General features: G+C 48.7%; 1 protein-coding gene across 1 annotated transcript in view; it reads left to right on the forward strand.

The window, feature by feature from the left end:
- The first annotated feature begins 811 nt into the window (after positions 1 to 811).
- CHFR (checkpoint with forkhead and ring finger domains) overlaps positions 812 to 22,780 on the forward strand; it is a 34,859-nt gene continuing 12,890 nt past the window's right edge. Inside the window, exons 1-11 of the mRNA XM_029571085.1 lie at positions 812 to 1,165; positions 5,493 to 5,592; positions 6,322 to 6,431; positions 7,524 to 7,583; positions 10,548 to 10,751; positions 11,281 to 11,451; positions 12,596 to 12,737; positions 13,114 to 13,268; positions 14,185 to 14,347; positions 15,597 to 15,736; positions 16,076 to 16,195. Of these exons, the coding sequence (XP_029426945.1) occupies positions 1,057 to 1,165; positions 5,493 to 5,592; positions 6,322 to 6,431; positions 7,524 to 7,583; positions 10,548 to 10,751; positions 11,281 to 11,451; positions 12,596 to 12,737; positions 13,114 to 13,268; positions 14,185 to 14,347; positions 15,597 to 15,736; positions 16,076 to 16,195 (1,474 nt within the window). The 5' untranslated portion in view covers positions 812 to 1,056. The remainder of the gene's footprint in view (positions 1,166 to 5,492; positions 5,593 to 6,321; positions 6,432 to 7,523; positions 7,584 to 10,547; positions 10,752 to 11,280; positions 11,452 to 12,595; positions 12,738 to 13,113; positions 13,269 to 14,184; positions 14,348 to 15,596; positions 15,737 to 16,075; positions 16,196 to 22,780) is intronic.

Here is a 22,780-nt window from a genome sequence, read left to right on the forward strand (position 1 = left end):
AATTATCCCAGCGTCTGTTTTCCGAACCGTAGCTGTCAGCGGGCTCGAGAACCGACACCGGCAAAATTGAGCGTCGGCTGTCAAACCCGCTGACAGCCTGCGCTCCTGTCAAAAAGGAGGTGCCCTCATTAGCATTTTCTTCCCCCCTGAATCGCACACACAGGAGAGTGGCCTGTGCGCCCGCTCTCTCGTGACTTTTACTGAATCGGCCTGAAACAGAACACAGGCCCTTATCTCTGAGGCAAAATAAACAAGTTAAGATTAAAGATACTTAAAAAAAAAAATCAAAATACGAGACCTCTGCGGAGCCTGAAAACCATATTCCTGACAGAATGGCAAAAGTTTACGTTACAGTTTTGTAACTAGCAGGAATGCAGTTAGTCTCGTAGCAGAGGCATCTCATAATTGCCTTATTTTCAGGAACAAGGTCGACTCCTGGTACATCCAGGCAGCGTTTTGCCCCACCGCACATGTGTAGTTCCGCCTTTTTTTTTTTTTTAGGGCCTTTCATAGGAAAAATCAGAATTACTCTATGCATGCAATGGAGCAAAAGCAGGAGTGGCTCGGCCTGGTCGTTTGCCCTGATAGGGGGAGGGGCGCTCCTATTCTTCACGCAGGTAAGACACAGCCGTGCACATGAAAAAGTCCAGAAGCTTAGACAACAAGGCTCACGAGTTTGCGATAACCCCCCTCCCCCCGAAGGCCAGTCTTGTCATCACCGACGGGCGAAAGACACTCGCCACCGCCTTCTTCCTGAAGAATGAAACCACGCGCCGCCGGATGCCTGCGTGCAGCCAGAGCGAGGCTTGGCACGCAGGGGCCACGTCTCACGCGCCCCCCGCATGACGTCAAGCGGAGCCCCCGCCTCCCGATCAGCTGCTGCTTGGCAGGGCTTCGGTGACAGGGCGCTGCCGAAGTAAGGGGGAGGCGGCAGGGGCAGGAAACCCGGCAGGCAGCCGAGGACGGGAGCGTGCACCCTGTGGCGGGGCCCTACTCCTGCCTGGTTACTCACTGCAGTTCCTCTCCCTCTCTGGGGCTCAGCAGGGACTCCCGGCCATGGATGGCTCAGACGAGAGGAGGCCCTGGGGGAAGCTGATTCGCCTGGGGGGCGCCGAGCCCGAGCTGCTGCTCCGGAAAAGAGAGTGCACCATCGGGAGGAGGAAAGGTGAGGAGACGGGGGGCACTGCCAAGACTTCCTGTTTCCCACTCAAAGGGCCCCAGTGTTTGAAAAGCAACAGAATGGGAAGGGGGGAGCCTGTTGGGAACTTCGCACTTATTCTTATGGAAGTGGGTTTGTCCCTGCCTGTACATCTTGGGTTTTGGCCTTTGGCTTGGATATATGATGTTATATCAGATTATCTATCTATACACAAATAAATATAGGTAATACTCTTAGCCCTCCAGCGGGTGTTTTGTCTATTGGCAATTGTTGCATGCACTCCCCCCCCCCCACTGGAGGACAGCACGTTAATCTTAAGTGCCAGTGGGATCCCCATGCTAGCATGCATACACACCCTACCAGCCATGGACGAGCACCTGCATCAGGTAGGAAAGCACTGGGGAAGCTGGGTGGCAGGCCCAGGTTTAGGTATAAGCAATTGCCTTGTGCACCAAGTAACCAGGCCAAAGAGGAGTGCAACTAACTATGCCATGGAGGAGTCTGCTCCAGCAGTCCACTTCAGAGGGGCACTACTATGGCACTTTAAGAGGTGGTGGGGGAATGGGACATCCCTCCACTTTCCAATCTCCAGGATCTCCCACTTCCCCACTTTTCTACTCTGCCTATGGCTCCAAACTCTTAAATCTGGCCCTAGGTGGATGGGGTTAGCTTGAGAACAGAGTGCTGAGCATTTCTTCTAGTTTATTATAATTTCCTTCCTTGTACAAGCTGGGGGGTGGGGGGTGAACACTTTTCTTAAAATCTCACTCTACCACAACCCCTGAAGCCACTCTGAGGGGCCGATGCAATACAGTGTGCTCAGCTGAGCACACTGTTAACCCACAGTTGGATGCGGGTTGTAAAGGCCCCTTATGCAATAAGGGAATTAGCGCCTCCAACCCAGAGTGAATCTAATGGTGCTCATCATATGCAAATGCATGTGAATGAGGCTATTAGCAGTTCACTCCCTATACAAAAAATAAATTGTGCGTCAGGGACACACATTTAGCGATCAGAAATTAATGCCTGCCTGGAGCAGGCGTTAATAGCCGAGCGCTCCTTAAACCAGTACAGAAAAGCAGAAAAAACTCTTTTCCCTACTGCCTCCTACTTAATATCGGAGGAAAAACTAAAGTAATTTAATTAAAAAAAAAAAAAAAAAGCGTCGGCAGTCGGGTGCAGGAAACAGTTGACTGACTGTTCAGCGCCCGCTTTGTGCGCCAAAATATTGCATCGGCACTTGAGTGTTGTGGGTTTTTTTTGTTTGTTTGGTTTTTTTTTACAGTTCTGTTATTAATTCTGTTAAATAGAAAGTGAGCTATTTTCAGTATAATAGGTTTGTTTTCCTGTTGAACAATACTAATAGAATTCAGGGCTGGTGCAAGAGAATTAAGCGCTCTAGGCACCTTCTGCCTCGTGCCACTCCCTCCCCTAGTTGCACCGCTGCCACCCCCATTAGGGAGCATGAGCCATGTGGGGCTGTAAGTGGCGGCACCAAAGAGGAGTGCCACCACCCCCATTAGGGGGGTGCAAGTCATGTGGGGCCGTGAGCGGTGGCGCCACATGGCTCGTGCCCCCCAATGGGCCCAGGCCTAGTTCACCTAGTGGTTCCACCAGCCTGATAGAATTCTTGGTCATGGATTCTGATTAAATGTGTTTCTGTAGTTGGGGAAATGAGTGCACTTAAGGTGGCATAGGACCAAGATAACATGAGAAATGGTTTCCTGTTCTTCTCACAAAGACTCAGTGGCTTACAATTAAAAAAACCAAAAAACAACACCTTCATGAAAACCTTCTGCTCCTCAGTGAGGAAAGCACGCTTGATTCTGTTGCAGATACATTTAGCACACATGAAACCATCATAAGCTCCATCAGAACTTTAGATCTAAGAGTACAAACACCATGCAGTCTTCCTGGGCATATGCTACATCCTGACTTGGGTGCTTTACCTTTACGCTAAAAAGGTTGGCAGGCCATTCTATTAACCCCAGGTTGATTACAGTTTGAGGTTGTATGGTAGGATATGTCATGTGCTGCACCATGATTTTTATCTGCGAATGCTGTAACCGGAAGAGGTGTCTGCTTGCCAAGAGTGAAGTCAGATCAAGTGGGATCTTGGAAGGAATTTGGCATCTTAACCAGAAGCAGAGGCAGTATTTGGGCTGAGTGTTCAGATTTCTGCATGAGGACTACAACTTTTTTTTTTTTTTACGTTCATAACCTTGGCAAACTTAAGATTTGCCTGCTGTAAGCAAGTGATGGCTCATCCAGTGTTTTTCTTTTCTGCAGTGTCTCTTTGTGAATCATTTTTCTAGATGAGTTTCACAGATTTTCAGTGATGAAACCTGAACTGCACCCTCAAAATTATTTTCCCCAGTTACACTAAGTAAGAGGTTCTATCCCCTGCCCAGTACTTACTAAAGAAGGCCTCCTGCTTCAGGGAGAACATATCCGCCTTTCAAACTTTAGGGGATTTCCTGCTTAACAGCTATGCTAAATGTCTTTACATTTTCTTATGTACAGCCCCCTTGAATCCGGATTTCTGGTCTGCCAGGACTTTACATTTCCTGTCTGTTTAGCTGGGTTGGGGAACAGGGTTTCTTCAGTGAATGTAGCTATGCTGATCCAGTAGCAGACCTATGATAAAATGTTTACACCTTAGTAGCTTTTTTTTAATGCAAAAACCCCCAGAATCTTGTCTGTGTTAGAGAAAGTTGATGTATATGAAAAATAAGTGGCTGCTCATATCTAACAAAGGTTAGGGTTACCTTGCACTGCCTTCCTCTTCCCACATACTGGGCTTGGTGGTAAGTTTAACCAATCCATATCTTTCAGTGCATTTGGAAGATAATTCCTGGAGAATATAATTTTTTCTCTTATGCTTTTCTACTGGGAGGAAAGAAACACACACCCCTCACCTCGCTGGAAGGCCTGAGTATGCAGCTGTTGGAAAGACAGTTTTTAAACTATTCTTTAGCGCTGCAGCTGGAAATTCAACCCATTTCTAATCTTTTCCAGAATTTTGGTTTCTAGACACTGTAACCAGTATGTAATGTTAAACATGCAGTCTCTTTTTTTCTGTAAAAGTATTTGCTTGCTTTTCATTGTATGTGCATGAACAGAATTGTATAATCCCATGCAAACTACTTAACATACAGAACGTATTCTATGGCACTCCTTAGCCCTGTGCTTTAGGAGTTACCTGCATTAGAAGAGCAGTGAGTGCCTAGCAGCCTTTGAAAGTGCTGGGGGCTGCTCTCCTGAATGCTCATATTTAAGGAAAACCAATGATCACAGCACACTTTGTTCCAAGCAAGTAACAGGAGTTCATCCCTCAGATTCAGAACTAATCCTTCTACCAAGCGGAAAGGTGAAAAATGTTTCATTGTTTAAACCGCAGACTGAGGGGCTGATGCAACAAGCCGCGCGCTGAAAACGTGAGTGCAGCCACATCCCCTGGGCGCCCGATGGAATAATTAAATGAGAGGCCGCGCTAACAGAGAGCTGAGTGACCGTAGCGCTCAATGGTTTATTGCATCGGGCGCTCAATACAAGCATCCATTTTGATCCTGCTTTTTTTTTTTTTTGCTATAATTCATTTTAGCAACCTTGGCAAAATATTAGGCACCTCTTGCTATGGGCGTCCAAATTGTATAGCGATAAGAAAAGTGGATTTTTTTTTTTTTTTTAAATGAAGTGAAAATATACAATTATCTTTCTTCACCAAAAGCAGTAAGGGCCGGATTTTCAAAGCTCTACGCACGCCGGGCCTATTTTATAAAGGCCCGGCGACACACGTAAAGCCCTGGGATGCGTCTAAGTCCTGGGGCTTTAAAAAAGGGGAGGACAGGAGCAGGGCCAGAGGCCTCCGGCACAGCAGCCATTTGCCACTGTGTCGGAGGATCGCGTGCCGGCAGGCTGCCAGCGTGCGCAATTTGCGCCTGCCACCATCCAAGCTCAGCCACCTTTGCATGGATTCAGGGGTTCAGTTTTAAGTCTCCTGCTGAATCTCCTGTGGTTACAAATGTAGGCTTCTGTTCCCAGGTAAGGCAATGCCCCACCCTCTTGTATCTTAGTAATAACATCTGCCTGGTTCACAGCTGGGCTACAGTCTGATGGCTTAATGCTGTGCAGGGGTCAATGACCCGATTCCCAGAAATGGGGAGTTTGAGCAGAAAAATGAGTTGGAATAAATTGCAGTTTACAGTACTTTAACCTTGCACGGTTATATTCTAGTAAGAAATAATGCACCTTATAAACACTTTTCGATAACTAATTCTTTTGAAGTGTATGCTTGTAAGTCATGTCATAGTTCTGCTTTCTCTCTCCACAGGCTGTGATCTGTCCTTGCCTGGCAACAAGCTGGTGTCTGGGGATCACTGTACAATTACAGTGGATGAAGATTCTGGCCAAGTGTCATTAGAAGACACCAGGTGAAAGCATCTCTGTGCCCTCCAAAGGGCTCTAGTCACCCAGTCCAATTTTCCTGTGCTCTGTGCAACTATGGCCATATCTTTATAATCTTGATAAGTATTGAGGTGGCTGTGTCAGTCCACGTGAATGCAGAGAAACAAGGGTTGACGGAGAAGTTGTAGGCGAAACCTTTTCATTAGATTCCGTACCGCCAATAAGTCCAAGAAAAAGCTATCGCCTACAACTTGTTTATTCACCCTTATTTGTACAGTGTTAAGGTGGTGTTAGATTTCATGTATGATCTTATCTTGCAAAGTAAGAACCTCAGTGCTGAAAGCATTTTCCCTATTCTGATTTAATGATGCTTTTTTAAAAAAAATGTTCATTGACCTTTCTAATTAACATGACGAATAGTTATTCATAACCAGAAACAACTGACACTGTGAGGAGTGGCAGTATGTGTAGGTTATTACATACAAAACACATCTGTGCCGCCTTAAAACTACCTATTAATAAATAGCTGAGCAATCTGTGAAGCCACTAGAAAGTAATTCTTGATGTCTCTCTTTCAAATTATCTGCTTTGTAACTGTAACCCCTCCAGCATATTGGAATCCCAACTCGCATAAACTCTGTGTCCTAATGCTCTGTGTCTGTGTTTCCAGCCACTAAGCTGCCTGCCATGTTGATGTAGAAGGGCCATTTTCATGTAATGTAATGCTACTTAACGTTTCTGCCATCTCTCCACAGCACCAATGGAACAGTTATTAATAAGCTGAAGGTGGTGAAAAGGCAGATGTGTCCCTTACAGACCGGAGACGTCATCTACATTGTCTACAGGAAGAATGAACCAGAGCAGAGTAAGGAGGAGGAGAGGTGTGCACAGTCCGGGTCAGAGCTGGGGTTGGTACCCAGCTGGCTTGACTGCTGGCCGCAAGCACTTTCTTTGGCTGACGTAAAGTTGCACCGATAGCCGCACAGTATTGCGAGTTCTCCATTTTAGTGCTGAACTTCATAAAGACCCTGGGAGTGCTGGGCACATAGGCCTTCTGCACTTCCTGTTACAGAATTTGCATCCCCATTTTGGCCAGTTTCAGCTTTTAAAGACCTGGGGATGAGCAAACGAAACAGATGTGTACTGATTTATGAAGATACCCCACAGAAGGAATGGATTTTATACTTCTTGGCAATTCTGGGTTCAATTAGATCACCCGTTCATGTACTGACCAAGTACTAGCTGATCTTCATGCAGGAAAGGAGCCACCTTGCTGCATTACTAACTGCAGGGTGGCTGATGGCTCTATTTCATTGATCTGACAGAATATCAGATTCCAGTTGTCATTTCAGGAATTGCATTTCCTCCCAGTACTTTATCCCAGGTGCATGTATGGCTCATTCATTTATTCACATAGGCCTCAATTCTGCCAGAGACTGAATAAATTAATTCTGTATGCCCAGACCATGAGCAGAGTATGCCTGGAACTAGCTAGATTAGCTGTTCTGCAGCATAAGAAACAATTGAGTGGATATGACTAAGGAATTGTAAATCTGATCCATGGACGTGGAAATGCTTATGAAACACTGGGCACAGTCTCCTTGGAGCTGCGATTCTTTGAAGGGGGAGGGGGAAAGGAGATTATGCACTTTGCTTTTCAATGACTTTTTACTAGTTTGATATATGCATGCAATTTTAATGTGCTTTGCAGGCAGATGTTAATCATAATTAACCCCCTGATATCTACTACTGAATTAGGAGCTAAACTCGTGAGTGCCAAGGCAAAATGCAAGAGAAATGTATTTGCTATAATGCTGGCCCTACTAGGGTTGTTGTCACTTTCTGTGTGCAAGCAGGGCCTGTGACCACCATGCGCCACGGTGTATGGGGATAGTACAGAGACCTGGGTGAGGGGGGAAATAACATTTGACTGAAAATACTTGATCTGTCTCAACAGATGTTGCTTATCTCTATAACACCTTGCTCATGGACCAGGCAGCCTTGGAAGAGCCAGTTGGTAAGTGAGACATAAAACTGAAGCCCATTGCTGATGCGAGGAGAGAAAAGTAGGACTGATGGCTTACAAACCAATTATCAGGCAGGGCGGAAGAGGGACTTTCATTTTTTTGGATTTTTTTTTGGACTCAGGAATTTTCTTTATTGGGGACCACTGCCATAAGCCACCATTTACAACTGCCCAAGGATTTTTCCTCATTTTTCAAGCCCCTCCTCTAAGCAGTGAATCCTTAGCCAGGGGCCACAGACTGCAGCTGCCTCCAGACCCTGGAGTGTGCCATTCAGACCTGAGACTGTGAGGTTCTAAGTTTGAGCCTTGAGGTCCCTCCCAACGCAGTTATCCTAAAACATAGCCCATGGCTAGGGGACCGGGAATTTGTCGGAAGACACCTGTTGTCTTTGGGACACTTCATAAGGAATAACAAATTCTTCCACTTAAATTGGTTAAGACATCCGGCCATTCCTCCTCTATCATGTACTGAATCTGATGGATTGGTATTTTCTCCGAATGTTTATTTGCTTCCTGCTGTCCCCATTCCATGAAAGATTTCTACTTGCAGAGTACTCAAAAGCCCTGAGACTTGGCTTTTTGGAGTTTTGCCTCATGTCCACAAGTTTATATGCACATTTTCCCCTAAGGATATCAGAATTATAATTCTACATATGCAACACAGACAGAGGACAGTACTTGCTATTTACATTTTAACAGAATTACGAATCTGGACAAAGTATGTCCCTTGTTGAGCTCTGTATTGTAAATCAGATGTGTTACTGGTGAGCTCTTAGAAGGTGATTATAGAACTTCCTGTAGAACGGGGTACTTTGTGCATTCAAGTGAACCTATGTGCATGATTGCTTTGAAAATATGCAGGCAAGTAGGCGAGCAACCACACAAGTAACATTCCATAAAGCTTCTACTCCTCTTCGGAAGGCACTGCGTACACATGTATACTTGTGCACATATTACTCCTGGGGGAATTCTGCGCACAAAAAAAAAAATTCTGCAAACTTTATATTGGTCAAAGTAACACAATTTACATGACAGTCTTTAAGTAATTACATTTTAAATTATTACAGAAAAATGTTGTTACTTAAAGTTGCAGAATTTTAAATATTTTGAGCAGAATTTCCCTAGAAATTCACTGTAAGAGTGTCCTTTCCACTCGCTCTCCCTACTCCCCTGGCCAGTTTTCCCTCTCAGGCCCCAATTCCTCCACCTGCCAGTATCTCTCCCCTCCACCTCTAGGCTCAAGCCCTTCCACTCTATTGCCAGTCCCAGAGTTTGACCCTGTTCTCAGTACTGCTCCTCACACAGGCTCCCTCTCTCTAATACACATACACACACCCTCATACAGGCGTTCTCATATACACAATCTCTTCACACAGGCTAGCACCCTCACATACACACAATCCCTTTTTCATACTCACGAACTCCCAATCTCTCATACACATACACACTCCTTCACAATCTCCTCATATTGTCTCCCTCTCTCTGAAACCCACCCTCTCTTACCTTCCATGCTCTCTCTCACACCCTCCTGCTCTCTGTCACCCTCCCCTCTCTCACCGGCATGCTGCGGGACTGGGGCCTTCCCTTTTTGCTGTGAACGGCGCGTTGGGCCTTCATCTTTGCCACGAACGGAGCGCGTCCCGTGTGCCGCGGGACGCGCTCCGTTCGCGGCACGCCAGGGTCTCCTCTGCTATTTTCTGACGTGCTGCGATGCCCCTACTCTCGCGATGGCCGCTGTCTGTTCACTTCTGGTTTTGCATCCTCTTCCGGCGAGGGAGGAAATCGGCGAGGCAACGGTGGAAATCTGCGGGAAGGGCGACGAGGGAGGAAATCTGCGGGAAGGGGGAATTCTGCGCAAATTCTGCATTCCGAGTAGCGCAGAATTCCCGCAGGAGTAACATATGCTCCAACTGTAGCCCTGGAATGCCTCTCTACAGTTTGCCTAAAAATACGAGTGTAACAAAGTTACACACACAGAACCTCAGACTATTGTAGTCAAGTCATTTGCACACATAGGGATGGTAACTTTGAAACAGCTGCGCGGGCACACATGTATGCGCGTATGCCGGCTCGCACCAAAGGACGTGGCCATTTTATAACATAGGCGCATATATATGTGCATGGTATAAAATAAGCTGTATGCACGTACATGCGCGTACAAGTTTATATGGACGCGCGCAAACGCCATCTCTACCAAGTAAGCACGGGGATTTTAGTAGATGCATGTGTTGACACAATTACCAGTTTCCCCAGTTCGTTCCCAGTTAGCCCAGGTAAAGGATAGGACTTCCTACACCCCCCCCCCAGTTAATTAGCCTCTCTTTTACCCTGTTAGCCCCTACCCTTAAAACCCCGCTGTCTAGCCTATTTTTTTTTGTTCCTGGATTTACACGCCATCCACAGCAGAAGTAAAGTTATGCGGTAGGGGTCCCTGGCGCGCGCTTGTGCGCGTGAATATTTGCGTGCTCATTTCATGTTAAAGTCCGGAATGCCCACGCCCGTGCCCCGCCCCTTTTTTTCAACTTATTTGTGCATGTACTTGGGCGCCGCTTAAAATCTGTGCGATGCACGCCGGCCCAACTTCTGTGCACTTCGCCCGGCTTTGGCATGTGCCGGGCTTTTAAGATTCACCCCAAAACTGGGTTCTCTGAGCGTAAACGGCTTTGTAACTTGGGCCCTTAAACTAGAACGTCCATCCACCTTTTCACCAATGTATACTGAAATCTGTACATAGAGAGGATAATGTTCGGCCTTGGACGTTACACTCATTTGCAAAGGGGCCATTCCTGCAGGGAAAGCAGAATCCCTCCCTAACTCATTAACTGGTACAGCTTTTCACATAATCCTTCCATACCGATTTCATTTGAGTTTCCCAAAGACAGGGCTGTGTTGTCTGTGCTGCCTGCTGTGTGCAGTGAAACAAATCCCGTTTCTTTGCCTCTTTTTTTTTTCCAGAAGCTGATGCTGACAGTTCATGCCATGTGACCAAAGATGCCTCGGATACAGAAGGAGCTGATATAAGCCAGGTTTCATTATCACTGCCACCACCATCTTATGAGGAGGCACAGCCATCTACTTCTACTTCTGATCCCTTGATTACCTCTCCTGCTTCCCATAGTGAGCCCGCATCTACTGTCCAGCCCACTTACTCGGTATCGGGTAAGAATTCTGTGAATTCACGATTAAAGAGTCATTAGCGAGCCCTTCCGGTGGTACATTCCCAGACACTAAACCTTACCCGCTGTAAACAGAAGAACTGCATAAAAGGAGTATCCGTTATCTGCAAGACTGCTACACCCCTGGGGGAAACTCCCTGGGAATCGTAAGAGACCAGCCCTCCCCTTCTCATTGCATACAGACTGTGCATTGCTCCTTTTATTGGAGTCACTAGTAACATGTACTGTTCTGTCTCCACAATTTGCCTGCGGTGGTACTTCTGTCATACGATGCTACAAAATCCCTGTTCTGAGCCAAGCTCAAGAATCCTCGGGTCCCCAGTTTAAGTCTCTTGCATGTGCGCCCTTCTCCTGGAGCTCATCAGGAGCCACTGTATTTAGGATTTGTTTGCCTCAGAGAGAAAGCCGAGGGAAATGCCACCTGGCGGATTCCTGTCTCCCCTCACCTCTGCCTCAGGCTCGCTACATCTGAATCTCTTGCTAACCACTTCTGTCTTCCTTTTCCTCACCAGGAACCAAATGTGCAGCGGTCTCAGGACTGCCTTCAGATGGTGGACCGATGAATGCCATTACGGAAACTTCTAGCATGTCTTCAGAGGGCGCTGAGCTCTCTCCTTCAATCGCATCCATAGCACAAGAGTCTGAGGAGGACTTGGAGCCCAAGAGAAAGAAAATGAAAAGAGGTTAGCATTTCCCAGCACTGCATCGGGAGAGAAATGGCTGATTCTGCATTACAAAGTGTGATTGTGAAAGAAAGTAGAGGGGGGGGGGGGTATCTTCTGGGTGTCTGACTATGATTTATCATAAGACAGATGCCCCCAGGGAGTAGCCTATGGCTATTATGGTGACAGCTTTGGGAGCTTGGATCAGGTCTCTTGTTCTCCCAGCCTGGTGAATTTACACGCGTGCTGTAGGGGTGATAAATAGGCTCCTTTGCCCGTTTTGACACTCAGCGAGCAGCATGGAGGACCTCTACTTTTCTGGGGACCCTACCTGAGAGGACGTCAGGGGTGGGAAGAACAGGATAAACCTAGCGCTCTTTAGTGAACAGTGAACATCCCTGGGAACTCTACAGATTTTGCCCAGAGACTCTGGGAATTTGCATCAATTGCTGGGTTTCTGCAGAAACACTGAGAAGCTCTTGGCTTCTCAGTTTACAGTTCCAGCCACTCCCATTTCAGGAAACCTCTAGGGAGCCAGGAGCCCAGCAGTAAGTCTGGATTGGACATATTGCAGGCAGCATGTGGAGGGGGGCTGCAGCACACCCAGCTCAGTCTGCAGCTGTGCTTGCAGGATTTGTGACACAGCTGAGGGTTGGGTGAGGGTGCAGAAGTCAGGGAAGGGGAAGAATGCGAAGGCCATCCCTGGAGGGGGGAAAAGTGATGGGGTTGGGTGGGGGGAGAGAGAGTGAGGATTAGCAGGGTGGGGTGGAACAGAGGAAGCTGATACGCATTATTTTCCCCTCCCCCACCCCTGCAAATCAACAGCAGTCTTAGGGTGATCACAACGCAAAGGTTCCCAGGTATGGTGATGAAGTGGGGTCCTGAGGGCATGGTATAGAGGTCTCTTGCTTGGAATGTGTACAGGAAACCACAGTTTAAAAAAAAAAAAAAAGTGAGCCTTGAAATGAGTAAGAACATGGCATGGCGGCGCATTCTAATTGTACCTGCAGAGAAGTCGCAACTTTCCACGTTTGATTTAAAAATGTTACAATTAGTGCTCACTGGTAGCCTCTTGGCTCTGCTCCCATGTAATGAACTTGAAGCCTTGCTTGCCCTCCCTTCCGTGTCCCATCTCTTGCTGACGGCTGTGCGCTCTGTGCTGCAGATGATCCTACGCCAATGCCCAGGTCCAGCAAAAGCAGCCAAGGCCTTCCAGAAGAAGCAAAGCCCACAAACATCAAACCCGACAAAATGGAAGAAACACTGACCTGCATCATCTGTCAGGAACTGCTGCACGACTGTGTGAGGTACGCAGCGGCACGCCAGCCATTATGTAATCACAGGCTGCTCGTGTGCTGCTGCTGCAGGCGCTGCTGTGTTTATTCTACAGCCTCAAGAAACTGAAGCCAGCTTTTTGGGGTGGTTTTTTTTTTCCTTCTCTTGGTGCCATATTCAAAACTTTGAAAAAATTCAGTTGTAAATAGTTCAGACACCTCTTTAAACAGCTGAATACACATGCCCTTTTGGAATTTGCCAGTGTACAGCAGAGCAGATAGACACAACAGACTGTGCATCCTTTAGTTCTCTGGCATTGTGTAGCTGTCAGTCTGTTCCTTGTGCATGCAGCCTCGCATGTGTGCGTTGTCAGTGCCCCCAGGCTCTAACTCTGTTGTGTGCTTGCAGTTTGCAGCCATGCATGCACACATTCTGTGCTGCCTGCTACTCCGGCTGGATGGAACGGTCTTCTCTCTGTCCAACCTGTCGTTGTCCGGTCGAGCGCATCTGTAAAAATCACATCCTGAACAATTTGGTAGAAGCGTATCTGCTCCAGCATCCAGGTAAGTGATGACATCGCTGCAATCTACCATCAGCGATAAAACAAAAGTGAGCCGCCTATGGCGTGGACTCTAGAAAGAGCCCTCAGCAAAGTGAATTTTCAGCACTGCACAATTGCACAGTGGCCACGGCTGACATTTTCAAAGCAACTGAGTGCCTTAAGATATATTCCTAGAAACACAGGCTCGGTAAAACATTTTCCTATTTGCAAAGGGGACTTTTTCTTTTTTTGAGATGGCAGTTTCTGCCTGCTCCTTACATACTTCCATTTGCAATTATTCAGTGATTTTTTATTTTTTTTTTCCCCCCCTGTTTTATATCCGGTCGCCTCCACCCCCAGTCTGGTCATGGCAGTGATGGGCTGGGGACCAGAAATCTGCAGTCATGGACCTTGGAGCCGGTGTTACCTTAGGCAGTGCCCATGACTCACTCCCCTTCCCCTTCCTGCCCTCTGCAAGTGTTGCTTCCCCAGCCAAGTCGGGGATCAGACTAGGGACCTTCCACATGGCAGTTCATCATATTGCCACCGGGCCGGACTGTGTAACTTTTTTTTTTTTTTTTTTTAATTTTTGACTTTGACAATTTTCTGACCTGGCCACCAATCATAATCATTGTATCAAACATGTAAGATGGTTCTTCTCAGCCATTCTCACTGTGTCAACAAATTGGGGCCAACTAACAGTTGGTGATTGGTTGAATACTAAAAGTGTGTGCGATCCTGAAAACTAGCAAATTTCACAAGTATGTAATGTGTGCATTTGCTTTCCAAGACTTGCAGTTATTCCAAACAGCAAAAATATCTGAATGAGCCAGTACATTATGCGGTGGATGATGGATCAGAGGGTGCGTGGGTCCTTGTGGTCCAGGCAGGTTGGTGTCTGCTACCTCTGAGTGTTGGCTTATGTCATTGACCTGTAGATAAGTGCCGGAGCGAGGAGGATGTGCGCAGCATGGACGCCCGAAACAAGATCACCCAGGATATGCTCCAACCCAAAGTGCGCCGCTCCTTCTCAGACGAGGAAGGAAGTTCGGAGGAGTTGCTGGAGCTGTCGGATGCAGACAGTGAATCCTCAGATACTGGGTAACATTGTTCATCCATAAAAAAATAAAGTGTGTGCGAATTGGTATAATAATCTGGGGCGGGCAGCACATCCGACAAAGGCAAAATGTCACTAAAGCTCAGATCCAGGGAGTGTAATCTGATAATCAGAATCTGTTAGATCTTGCAAGCAGTCTAGCGTGTGAAAAGAAATTAGGAAATTGCATTTTGCTTTTCCTCGAAGTGATAGCCCCATGTTGGTGGAATCTGCAGAGATAATTGCCCTATCTTGACATCTCACTGCTGTGAGATGTCATGCACGGATGTGCACTGGATGTGCATGCACGTCTTGGGAGCAGAAGTATCTAAGACCTGCAGAAAAGGGCCACTCTTCCAGTTCAGTTTTACGCATACTGGGTGTGGAAATGCTCTCTCTGACCTTGCTGATCCGGATCCCCTGGAATGGTGCTGATCAGCATGTCCTCAAAGATAAGCGATGTGTTGCGCATTCATTTAAGATGACAGAAAATCCCAGCATGCCGAATCAGCACTCAGTTTTATGGGACTCCTCTCCCCCACCTCTAGTAATGTAGCCTGCACAGTAGACTTTTATAGTCTTTCTGATCACTTGAAAAAGATTATTTTGGTTCTCACTATTTGCCAATTCAGGGAACTCTGTTGGCTTGGCTCTTCACTTACACTAAGGATTCTGTTTCCTGCTCTCTCTGCTCATAATGGGGGCAGAGTTTGAAAAGCCCCTCAGCAGTATAAGGTGCCTGGGCACATTTGTAGCTAATTCTCAAAGGGAACCTTCCCCCAAGGGTCGCACATACCAAGTGGCTGCGTGCACCTATACCTGTTTTGTGTGTGTGACCAGGGCTAAAACAGTGCACATAGCAGTGATAATCAAATCCACAATTTCCATTCTGGCCTGAACATCCTCCCCCTCTGTTTAACACACATGCTAAAGCCTGCAGGGATAACTTTCAACCAAAGCAATCAGCCTGGGAAAATCCTTATTTGTGTGTAAATCCCTTTTGATGATTGTCATCCTCATGCATATAGGGTATTTAAATGATTGAGATCTGAAGCCTTACTGTATCTTTTTTTGTTACTTGTTTTATTAATTTTAATGTGCATCACTTTGATTTCAATATAGGAACAGCAATCACTGAGTTGAATCAACTGTGATGTCTTTCTGTATGCACAGAATAGGAAAATGCAATTTTTGATTGTCTACAGGAGAAGTTTCCTATTTTTAATACCAGTGAATGTGGTTTTCATCTTGCAGTCAGCCTTACATAGTGTGCAGGCAGTGTCCGGGCTACCGGAGACCAATCGCTCAGCCCGTGGTGTGTGCGGGCCTGCAGGGCGATGCTGCGGTCCGAGCTCCTGGTGACGCACCCTCCACCTCGGCTGACTTTCCCACAGGTTAGTCCCAGCAATGCATAGTGTGTGGGACTGAGGGGGGGGGGGAGGGAGTGAGAGGGAGGTTGGCCCTGAAGTTCTCCCCCCCCCCCCCCCCGAATAAATCAAAGCCAGCTGCTATTGTGCTATGGCACCTTGAGCTTCGATTCATAACAGCCTGGGGTTTTCCTCGTTTTATACCACACAGAGACAGACTTTTATCATCCGCAGCCCTGGCCGGCCTCAATGAATGCAGCCAGCTCGGGATGCTGGTTTTTTTTTTCTTTTTTGCACTGTTGTACTATTAGAAAAGTACCAACGTATATTAATGACAGTGTAAATAACTCTGACTCTTTAATCCAGCTGTCCAGGAGTACATGTGCCTGCCTCGAGGGAGCCATGTGATTTGCGCCTGCTGCTTCCAGCCAATGCCAGACCGGAGAGCAGAACGGGAGCGGAGCCCGCATATTGGCCCCCAGCAATGTGAGCAAAGATCATTACTGGCTTTTATTTAGGGGTATTTGAAATCTCGCTGTGTCCCGAAGCGGTTAAGCACGCCCGAACATGTTAGTATGTCACTGCTATTGGTTAGGATGATGTGAGAAAAGTGACACTCAAGGAAGAGAATAGCAAGAACCACAAGGCCTGGCAACCTCCAGCCCATAGGAGGCTCCACACTCCACCCTTAGTACAGTATAAAGAAAGGGTGCAGAACTGTAGGATTGTGTATTTACTGTGTCGCCCAAAGCAAATGAAACCGATAGCTACAGGGAGATTAAGAAAAGATGAGGGTCTCTTTTTTTTTTATAACTTTGTGGTAGTTCCTGCTTGTAATGCTGGGGCTGTGTGCTCTGTCTATAGCGGTGATGGCAAACTCCAGTCCTCAAGTGCCATAAACGGGTCAGGTTTTCAGGATATCTATAATGAATGTGCATGAGATAGATTTGCATGCATGGATTGGCCACTGTTGGAAACAGGATGCTGGGCTTGATGGACCCTTGGTCTGACCCAGTATGGCAGCTTCCTATGTTCTTATCTCATGCTTCCTTTTCGTCCTGCAAATTAATCCACACCTGCGGGATTCCCCTGGATACCAGGAGGTGAAGGCAGAGAACTTTTTTTTTTCTTCTTACGTTGTCTTATATCTTTGCCGCTATAGACTCTGGGATAGCTGGGTGATTCTCCAGCAGTTCTCTGCCTCCAGCTAGGTGTTGGTAGTCGGGGATAGCTGGGAGCTATTTAAAAAAACAAACAAAAACCGGTAGAGTCAGACCATTAGGGTGGACGCCCAGATCGGATCTGATTTCGTGGAACGCCGGGGGCCCACCTCGCCAGCAAAAAAAAAACAAAAACAAAAAACTTGTGTTTGTTGCGTTATCCCGCGGGCTGAGGGCAGGTCTGGGAGGGGGAGGGGCATGCTCAGAGAGGGAGCGGTAGGCGGATACGTTGGCGGGAAACTTCCTCCCCCTCCAGCGGCACGGAGCCTGGCCGAAAGGGGCCGGAAATGCGCCCAATGCGGCAGGAGGAGGCAAAGCTCCACTGCAGGCTCCTTTTGCCCCATTGCGATGGTCGCGAGACCCTGGAAACCAAGCAGCGAAAAGATAAGGAGGGGAAGAATGGCCCACAAGGAGATGGAACGCCGACTCCTCCAGCTCAGAGGGAGCCCCGGGAACAGGCAGAATGGAGCACAGGGCTAGCATGGGAGGAGGCCACGCTGGAGAGAGAGGCCCTGGGAACGAGGGTTGGTACAGTGGAGGAGATAGAGCTCTCCACAGAGTTTGTCATGTTCCCAGTACGTACCAGGATCAGTCCAGACCGTGGGTTATGTCCCCCTTGCAGCAGATGGAGTCAGAGCAAAAACCGAGAGTGCAGTCCCTCATGACTGGTGCACCCTCTGTAAACGTTCTGTATTTCTCTGACTCCAGCAGATTCGGGTTGCACCTTCGGTGAGAATAGTCTTTGATTTTATTTCTCCTGTTTTCTTATTAATACTTTTTACTGGGATGGATCTTATTAAAAAAAAAAAAAAGAAAGGCAAAGGCTTTTCATTGTAGCTTTGCTCTACTTTCCATGGGCTGTCCTGCTGCAGGCTTGTAGGCAGAGCTTTCATTCAGTGACGGACCTGTCATCTTTTTTCTTTATTGCTGTATCGTTTTGGGGGTAAGTTTTTTGTTAACTTTCCTTTTACAGGGCTGTCATTTGCTGCCTTTAGGGGTGAAGTTGGTGGTCCAACCTCTCCCCCTTGATATCGACCCGCTGCCCGGAGATGTCGTTTCCTCAGGGCAGCCCCTAAGCTTCAGAGACGCGACATCCCTCTGGCTTGGAAAAATAAAAATGGAACAGGTCGTTAAAGTTAGGCAGGCAGCGCAGGACTGATTTTGTTCCTGCTATCGAAGGTTTTCGGAGGTCTGGGTTCCAAGCCCTTCTTTACTTGCCTCCATGCCGTGGCTGACGCGATGCAGCGCCTGCGGGGAGCCCGGATCGCGGCTCTCCCAGGAAGGCCTGTGCGCTCGGTGCCTCCCCAGCGGGGAGGGCACCTCGAGCCCTAGAGGGTGGTCTGTTTCGCACGCAAATGCGCGCCAGGCTCTGAAGAGGTTGGCCCCGTACCCGTCCAACGCAGGAACGGTGGCCATCTTGGAGCCACTACTTGCTGCTCCAGCGCTGCCTCCTGGGGATTCAGACCTGGATGGACCTCATTCTCCTCCGCTTCTCTTTCCGGTGCACCTCCCCGACACAGAGCTGCCCTCAGAAGACCCTCTGGCCCCCCCCTCCGGCCATCCCTCCCCTGGAGCCTTTTTCCACAGAATTTATTCTGCTGATGCATGGGGCTTATTTGGCAAGGCTCAGCCAGCACCAGGATGTGGTTTTGGCTCCCCCTCCTCCTAAAGTGGTCAGTCTGGGGGAACTCCCGGACGTGTCAGGGGGGCCTCGGGGATCGGTACCATCATGGCCCGGTACAGCACCAGTATTTCTGGCCCGGCCGTTCCAGTGGGCCCCTTCGGCATTCTCTAGGGTTCAGCCAGTTGCCCATCCAACCGGTCCTGACCCTACACCCCTGACGGACCCTGCAGTGGACCCTGATCTAGATGCCCTAAGCGCAAGTCGAAGGGGATGTTCCTCAGGTTCTACACCTTTTCCAGAGCGATGAGATGGTTTCGCTTATCTCACATGTCCTGGCCAGATTAGATATTGAGGCCCCCCCAGGAGGCTCCTTCCGCCAGCACTGCACCGAAGAGAGGGGATCCCGTCCTACTAGGGCTCAAGCCACCTTCGAAGACTTTCCTTTACATCCTATGCTCCTCCAATTGCTGTCCAGGGGGTGGGAGACTCCGGAGGCCTCTCTGCGGGTTGGCAGACTGATGGACAGACTGTAACCACTCCCCAAGGCGTCCTTGGAACTACTTAAGGTACCGAAGGTGGATGCATCGGTATCCGCAGTCACAGCTAGGACACCTATTCCTGTGACTGGAGGAGCAGCCTTCAGGGATTTGCAGGACCTCAAACTTGGGATGTATTTGAAGAGAGTGTTTGAGGCGTCCGCCTTGGGAGTTTCGGGCTGCTGTTTGTAGCTCCCTGATGCAGCGTGCATGACTCCGGTGGGTCCAACAACTACTCGGGACTCAGGACCTGCCTCCAGGGGAGGCTCAACAAGCGAAAAGGTTAGAAGCCATCATAGCATATGGCGCGGACGCGCTGTATGATCTTCTCCGGGTGCTGGCCAGATCTATGGTTTCCGTAGTCTCAGCTCAGCGCCTCCTCTGGCTCAGGACCTGGTCTGCGGATTCCTCCTCCTAGTCTCAACTCGGCTTCCTTCCCTTCAAGGGTAAGTTGTTGTTTGGAGAGGAGATGGAGCAACTTATTAAGTCGCTCGGGGAGCATAAGGTACTTAAGTTTCCGGAAGATTGTCCTCTGAGATCCAGAATGCACAGCTCCGTGCGGAACTGTTTCAGAGGACAACGGCGCTTCCGCCAGGTGTGGCCAGGGTCCCACAGGCCTCCCTCGTCTAGATCGCAGTCCTGGTCTCATTCCTTTCGGGGATTAAGATCAGCCCGAGACACCCTCGCCCAAGGGACTGCCACTATATCTTCACAATGAAACATTGCCGGCCCACTCTTCGATTTCCCGGATAGGAGGACGCCTGTCACTCTTCTACGAGGAGTGGGTCATAATCACCTCAGACCAGGGCGTCCTGGATATTCTACAGCGCGGTTACACTTTAGAATTTGCTCGACCTCTCAGAGACAGGTTTGTCTTTTCTTCTATGCGGACTAAGGAAACAGGACGCAGTACATCAGACGCTAGACCACTTCCTGGATCTGAGAGCCATTCTTCCGGTGCCACTATCGGAACAAGGACTCAGCCATTATTCCGTCTACTTCATAGCCCCCAAGCAAGAAGACTCCTTCCGACCGATCCTGGATCTCAAGATGGTCAACAGGACACTCAAGATACCACACTTCAGGATGGAAACTCTGCGCTCAGGGATTGCTGCGGTGCACCGGAGAGAATTCCTGGCGTCCTTGGACTTGACGGAGGTTTATCTTCATATCCCCATCCTGAAGGAGCATCAGTGCCTCCTTCGCTTCAAGATTTTGGGGCAGCACTTCAAGTTCCAGGACCCTGCCATTCGGCCTGGCAACCGCTCCTCGCACCTTTTACCAAGGTGATGGTAGTGGTGGCGGCGGCCCTGAGGAAGGAACGGAACCTGGTCCCTCGACTTTCTGGGAGCTCTTTTCGACATCAAAGTAGGCACAGGCTCTCTTCGTCTGGAGCGGGCCCAATTGCTCCTTGCTCAGGTTCATCGTTTCGGGACCTCCGACTTCCCACAGCCTGGAACTATCTCCAGTTGCTAGGTTCCATGGCCTCCACGACAGATGTTGTGCCTTGGGCCTTTGCCCACATGCGTCCCTTACAAAGAGCATTACTCTCCCGTTGGAAGCCGATATCTCAGGAATTTAAGGCTCCTCTGCCAATACCGCCCCTACCCAAGGACAGCCTGACCTGGTGACTCAACCTGTATCATCTCCACAGAGTTTGTCATGATAATGCACCAAGCCTTATAAGGCTCTGAAAGCCAGAGGGGCTGATACACAGGGGACCTTAGAGTTAAATCCCCCCCCCCTCCCATGGAGACAGGGGACAGTGACTCGGGGGTTTGAGCTCTCTGAGGGTTTAATGGTGGAAAAGAAGGGGGATGAAGGGAGAGATTTAGCAGTGAGGCTATTTGAAGAAAGGAGTTTAACCTCTTGATGCAAAATGTGATGCAAGCCTTAAGCTTGCAAAATGCAGCCAAGGAAATGGAGAAGGACAGGGATCCAATCTTCAGAGGGATAAGAAAGCTGTCAAGAGTTTTTCTTCTCCACCCAGCCATAAAGGAAATGATTGAGGGGGAATCGTCCACACCAGATGCAACCCTTAAGTTTAGACACTTAATGAACTCGCTCTTCCCCCTTCTACCAGAAAGAGAGAGATGATCTCCTGAAGGTGCCAAAGATAGATGCCCCGGAAGGCAGCAGTGTTGAAAAAGACAACTATTCCTGTAGAGAGGGGCCCATTCCTAAGGGATGCACAGGATAGAAAAACAGAAGGCTTTCTGAAGAGGGCATTCGTAACAGCCAGCCTGTCTCTGCAGGCAGCGGGATGTGGAGGCTATGTAGCTAGAGCTCTTGCCAAGTGGCTTCAGCAGCTGCAGGAAGAGTCCCCGGGCATGGCCAAAATCGAGTTAGGGGCAGTTTCCTGGCAGATACACTTTGTGAGCTAATCAGGTCCTCAGCCAAGCAGGTGGCCTCTGTGGCAGTGGCAAGGAGATTCTTATGGCTCAGGCACTGGGCGGCAGATGCTCCGTTGAAGGCGAGGCTTAGTGACTTGGCCTTTTAAAGGGTGTGTCTTATTTGGACAGGAACTGGACACCTTAATGAAAAGTCTGGTGGACGCTAAACTACAGAGGCTTCCAGATGATAGAGCGAGGAGACCAAGTAGATCATTTAAATCAAAGACCAGAAAATTCAGGGGGCTTAGACAGTCTGGGGCGTCAGGCTCTCAGGGTTTCAGACCACAGCAATGTCAGCCCTTTCGAGGGGCCCAGGGTTGGTCAGAGATAAAGGCCCCAGAGCCCCTGGGGGGTTTAAGGGGGCAAAGTGATAGTTTAGGGAGCCACTCCAGGCTTCCCCCAGTGAGCAGTGGGCCCTAGAGGTGATCTGTCTAAGGTATGCCCTAGAGCTGGCCGCCCCAGTACCAGAATGTTTTCTAAGTTCACCATGCAAGTCTCAGGAAAAGAGGGAAAAGCGATCAAGGACATTTTGGACAAACTGATAGTTTAAGAGCGTTCCTGTTCGTATCCTGGATCAGTCCAGATGAGTGGGTTTATGCATCCCTACCAGCAGATGGCGGCAGAGAACAAAACTTTGGGCACTGCTTACATAAGCGAGAGCGCCACCTGCAGTCCCTCAGTATTTCTCTGTCTCCAGCAATGGTAGTGGTGCATACCTGCAGTCTGGAGTGTTTGATGGGAAGAAGATCAAGAAAATTCGGCTCCCTGAGGTGTGAGGTTCCTTCGAGGGCTATCCCTCGGGTGGAGCAGGGTGAGAGGGGGGGGGGGGGGAGGGTTGATAGCCAGGTGTCCTGGTTCCCTCACCCCTTCTGGGCCCTTCACTCCCTCTCTGTCCCTGGCTCTCCTTCAGCACTTGGCCTCCAGAAGCAGGAAAGTGTTTTATCTGTCTTTTGGCTGAGCTGTGACTTAAAAAAAAAAAGTGAGAAGTCAACTACATTTGAAAAGGAGCAGGGTTGAGGCAGCTGTAAGTTCCTGAGTTGTTTTCCTGCTGAATTTGGCCGTGTCAGTCGGGGCCGGGTGCTGCTGTCCTTCAGCACTGGACATCTGCGGACAGCATCCTTCAGCGTTTTTCTGACTATAGAGCCTATTTTTAGGTCTGACCGCATGTGCAGGCCCGACCGAGCTGGCATACCAACTCCTACACAGCACAGCAAGGTTTGTTGCGGCTGTGAGTTGAGGCAGGGACAACTGGATTCAGCGTCCTTTTGTAGGGAGTGTGCCTCGGGGGGTGTTGGAAT

This window comes from Rhinatrema bivittatum, chromosome 11, assembly GCF_901001135.1.
Source record: "Rhinatrema bivittatum chromosome 11, aRhiBiv1.1, whole genome shotgun sequence".
NCBI classification, from domain to species: domain Eukaryota; kingdom Metazoa; phylum Chordata; class Amphibia; order Gymnophiona; family Rhinatrematidae; genus Rhinatrema; species Rhinatrema bivittatum.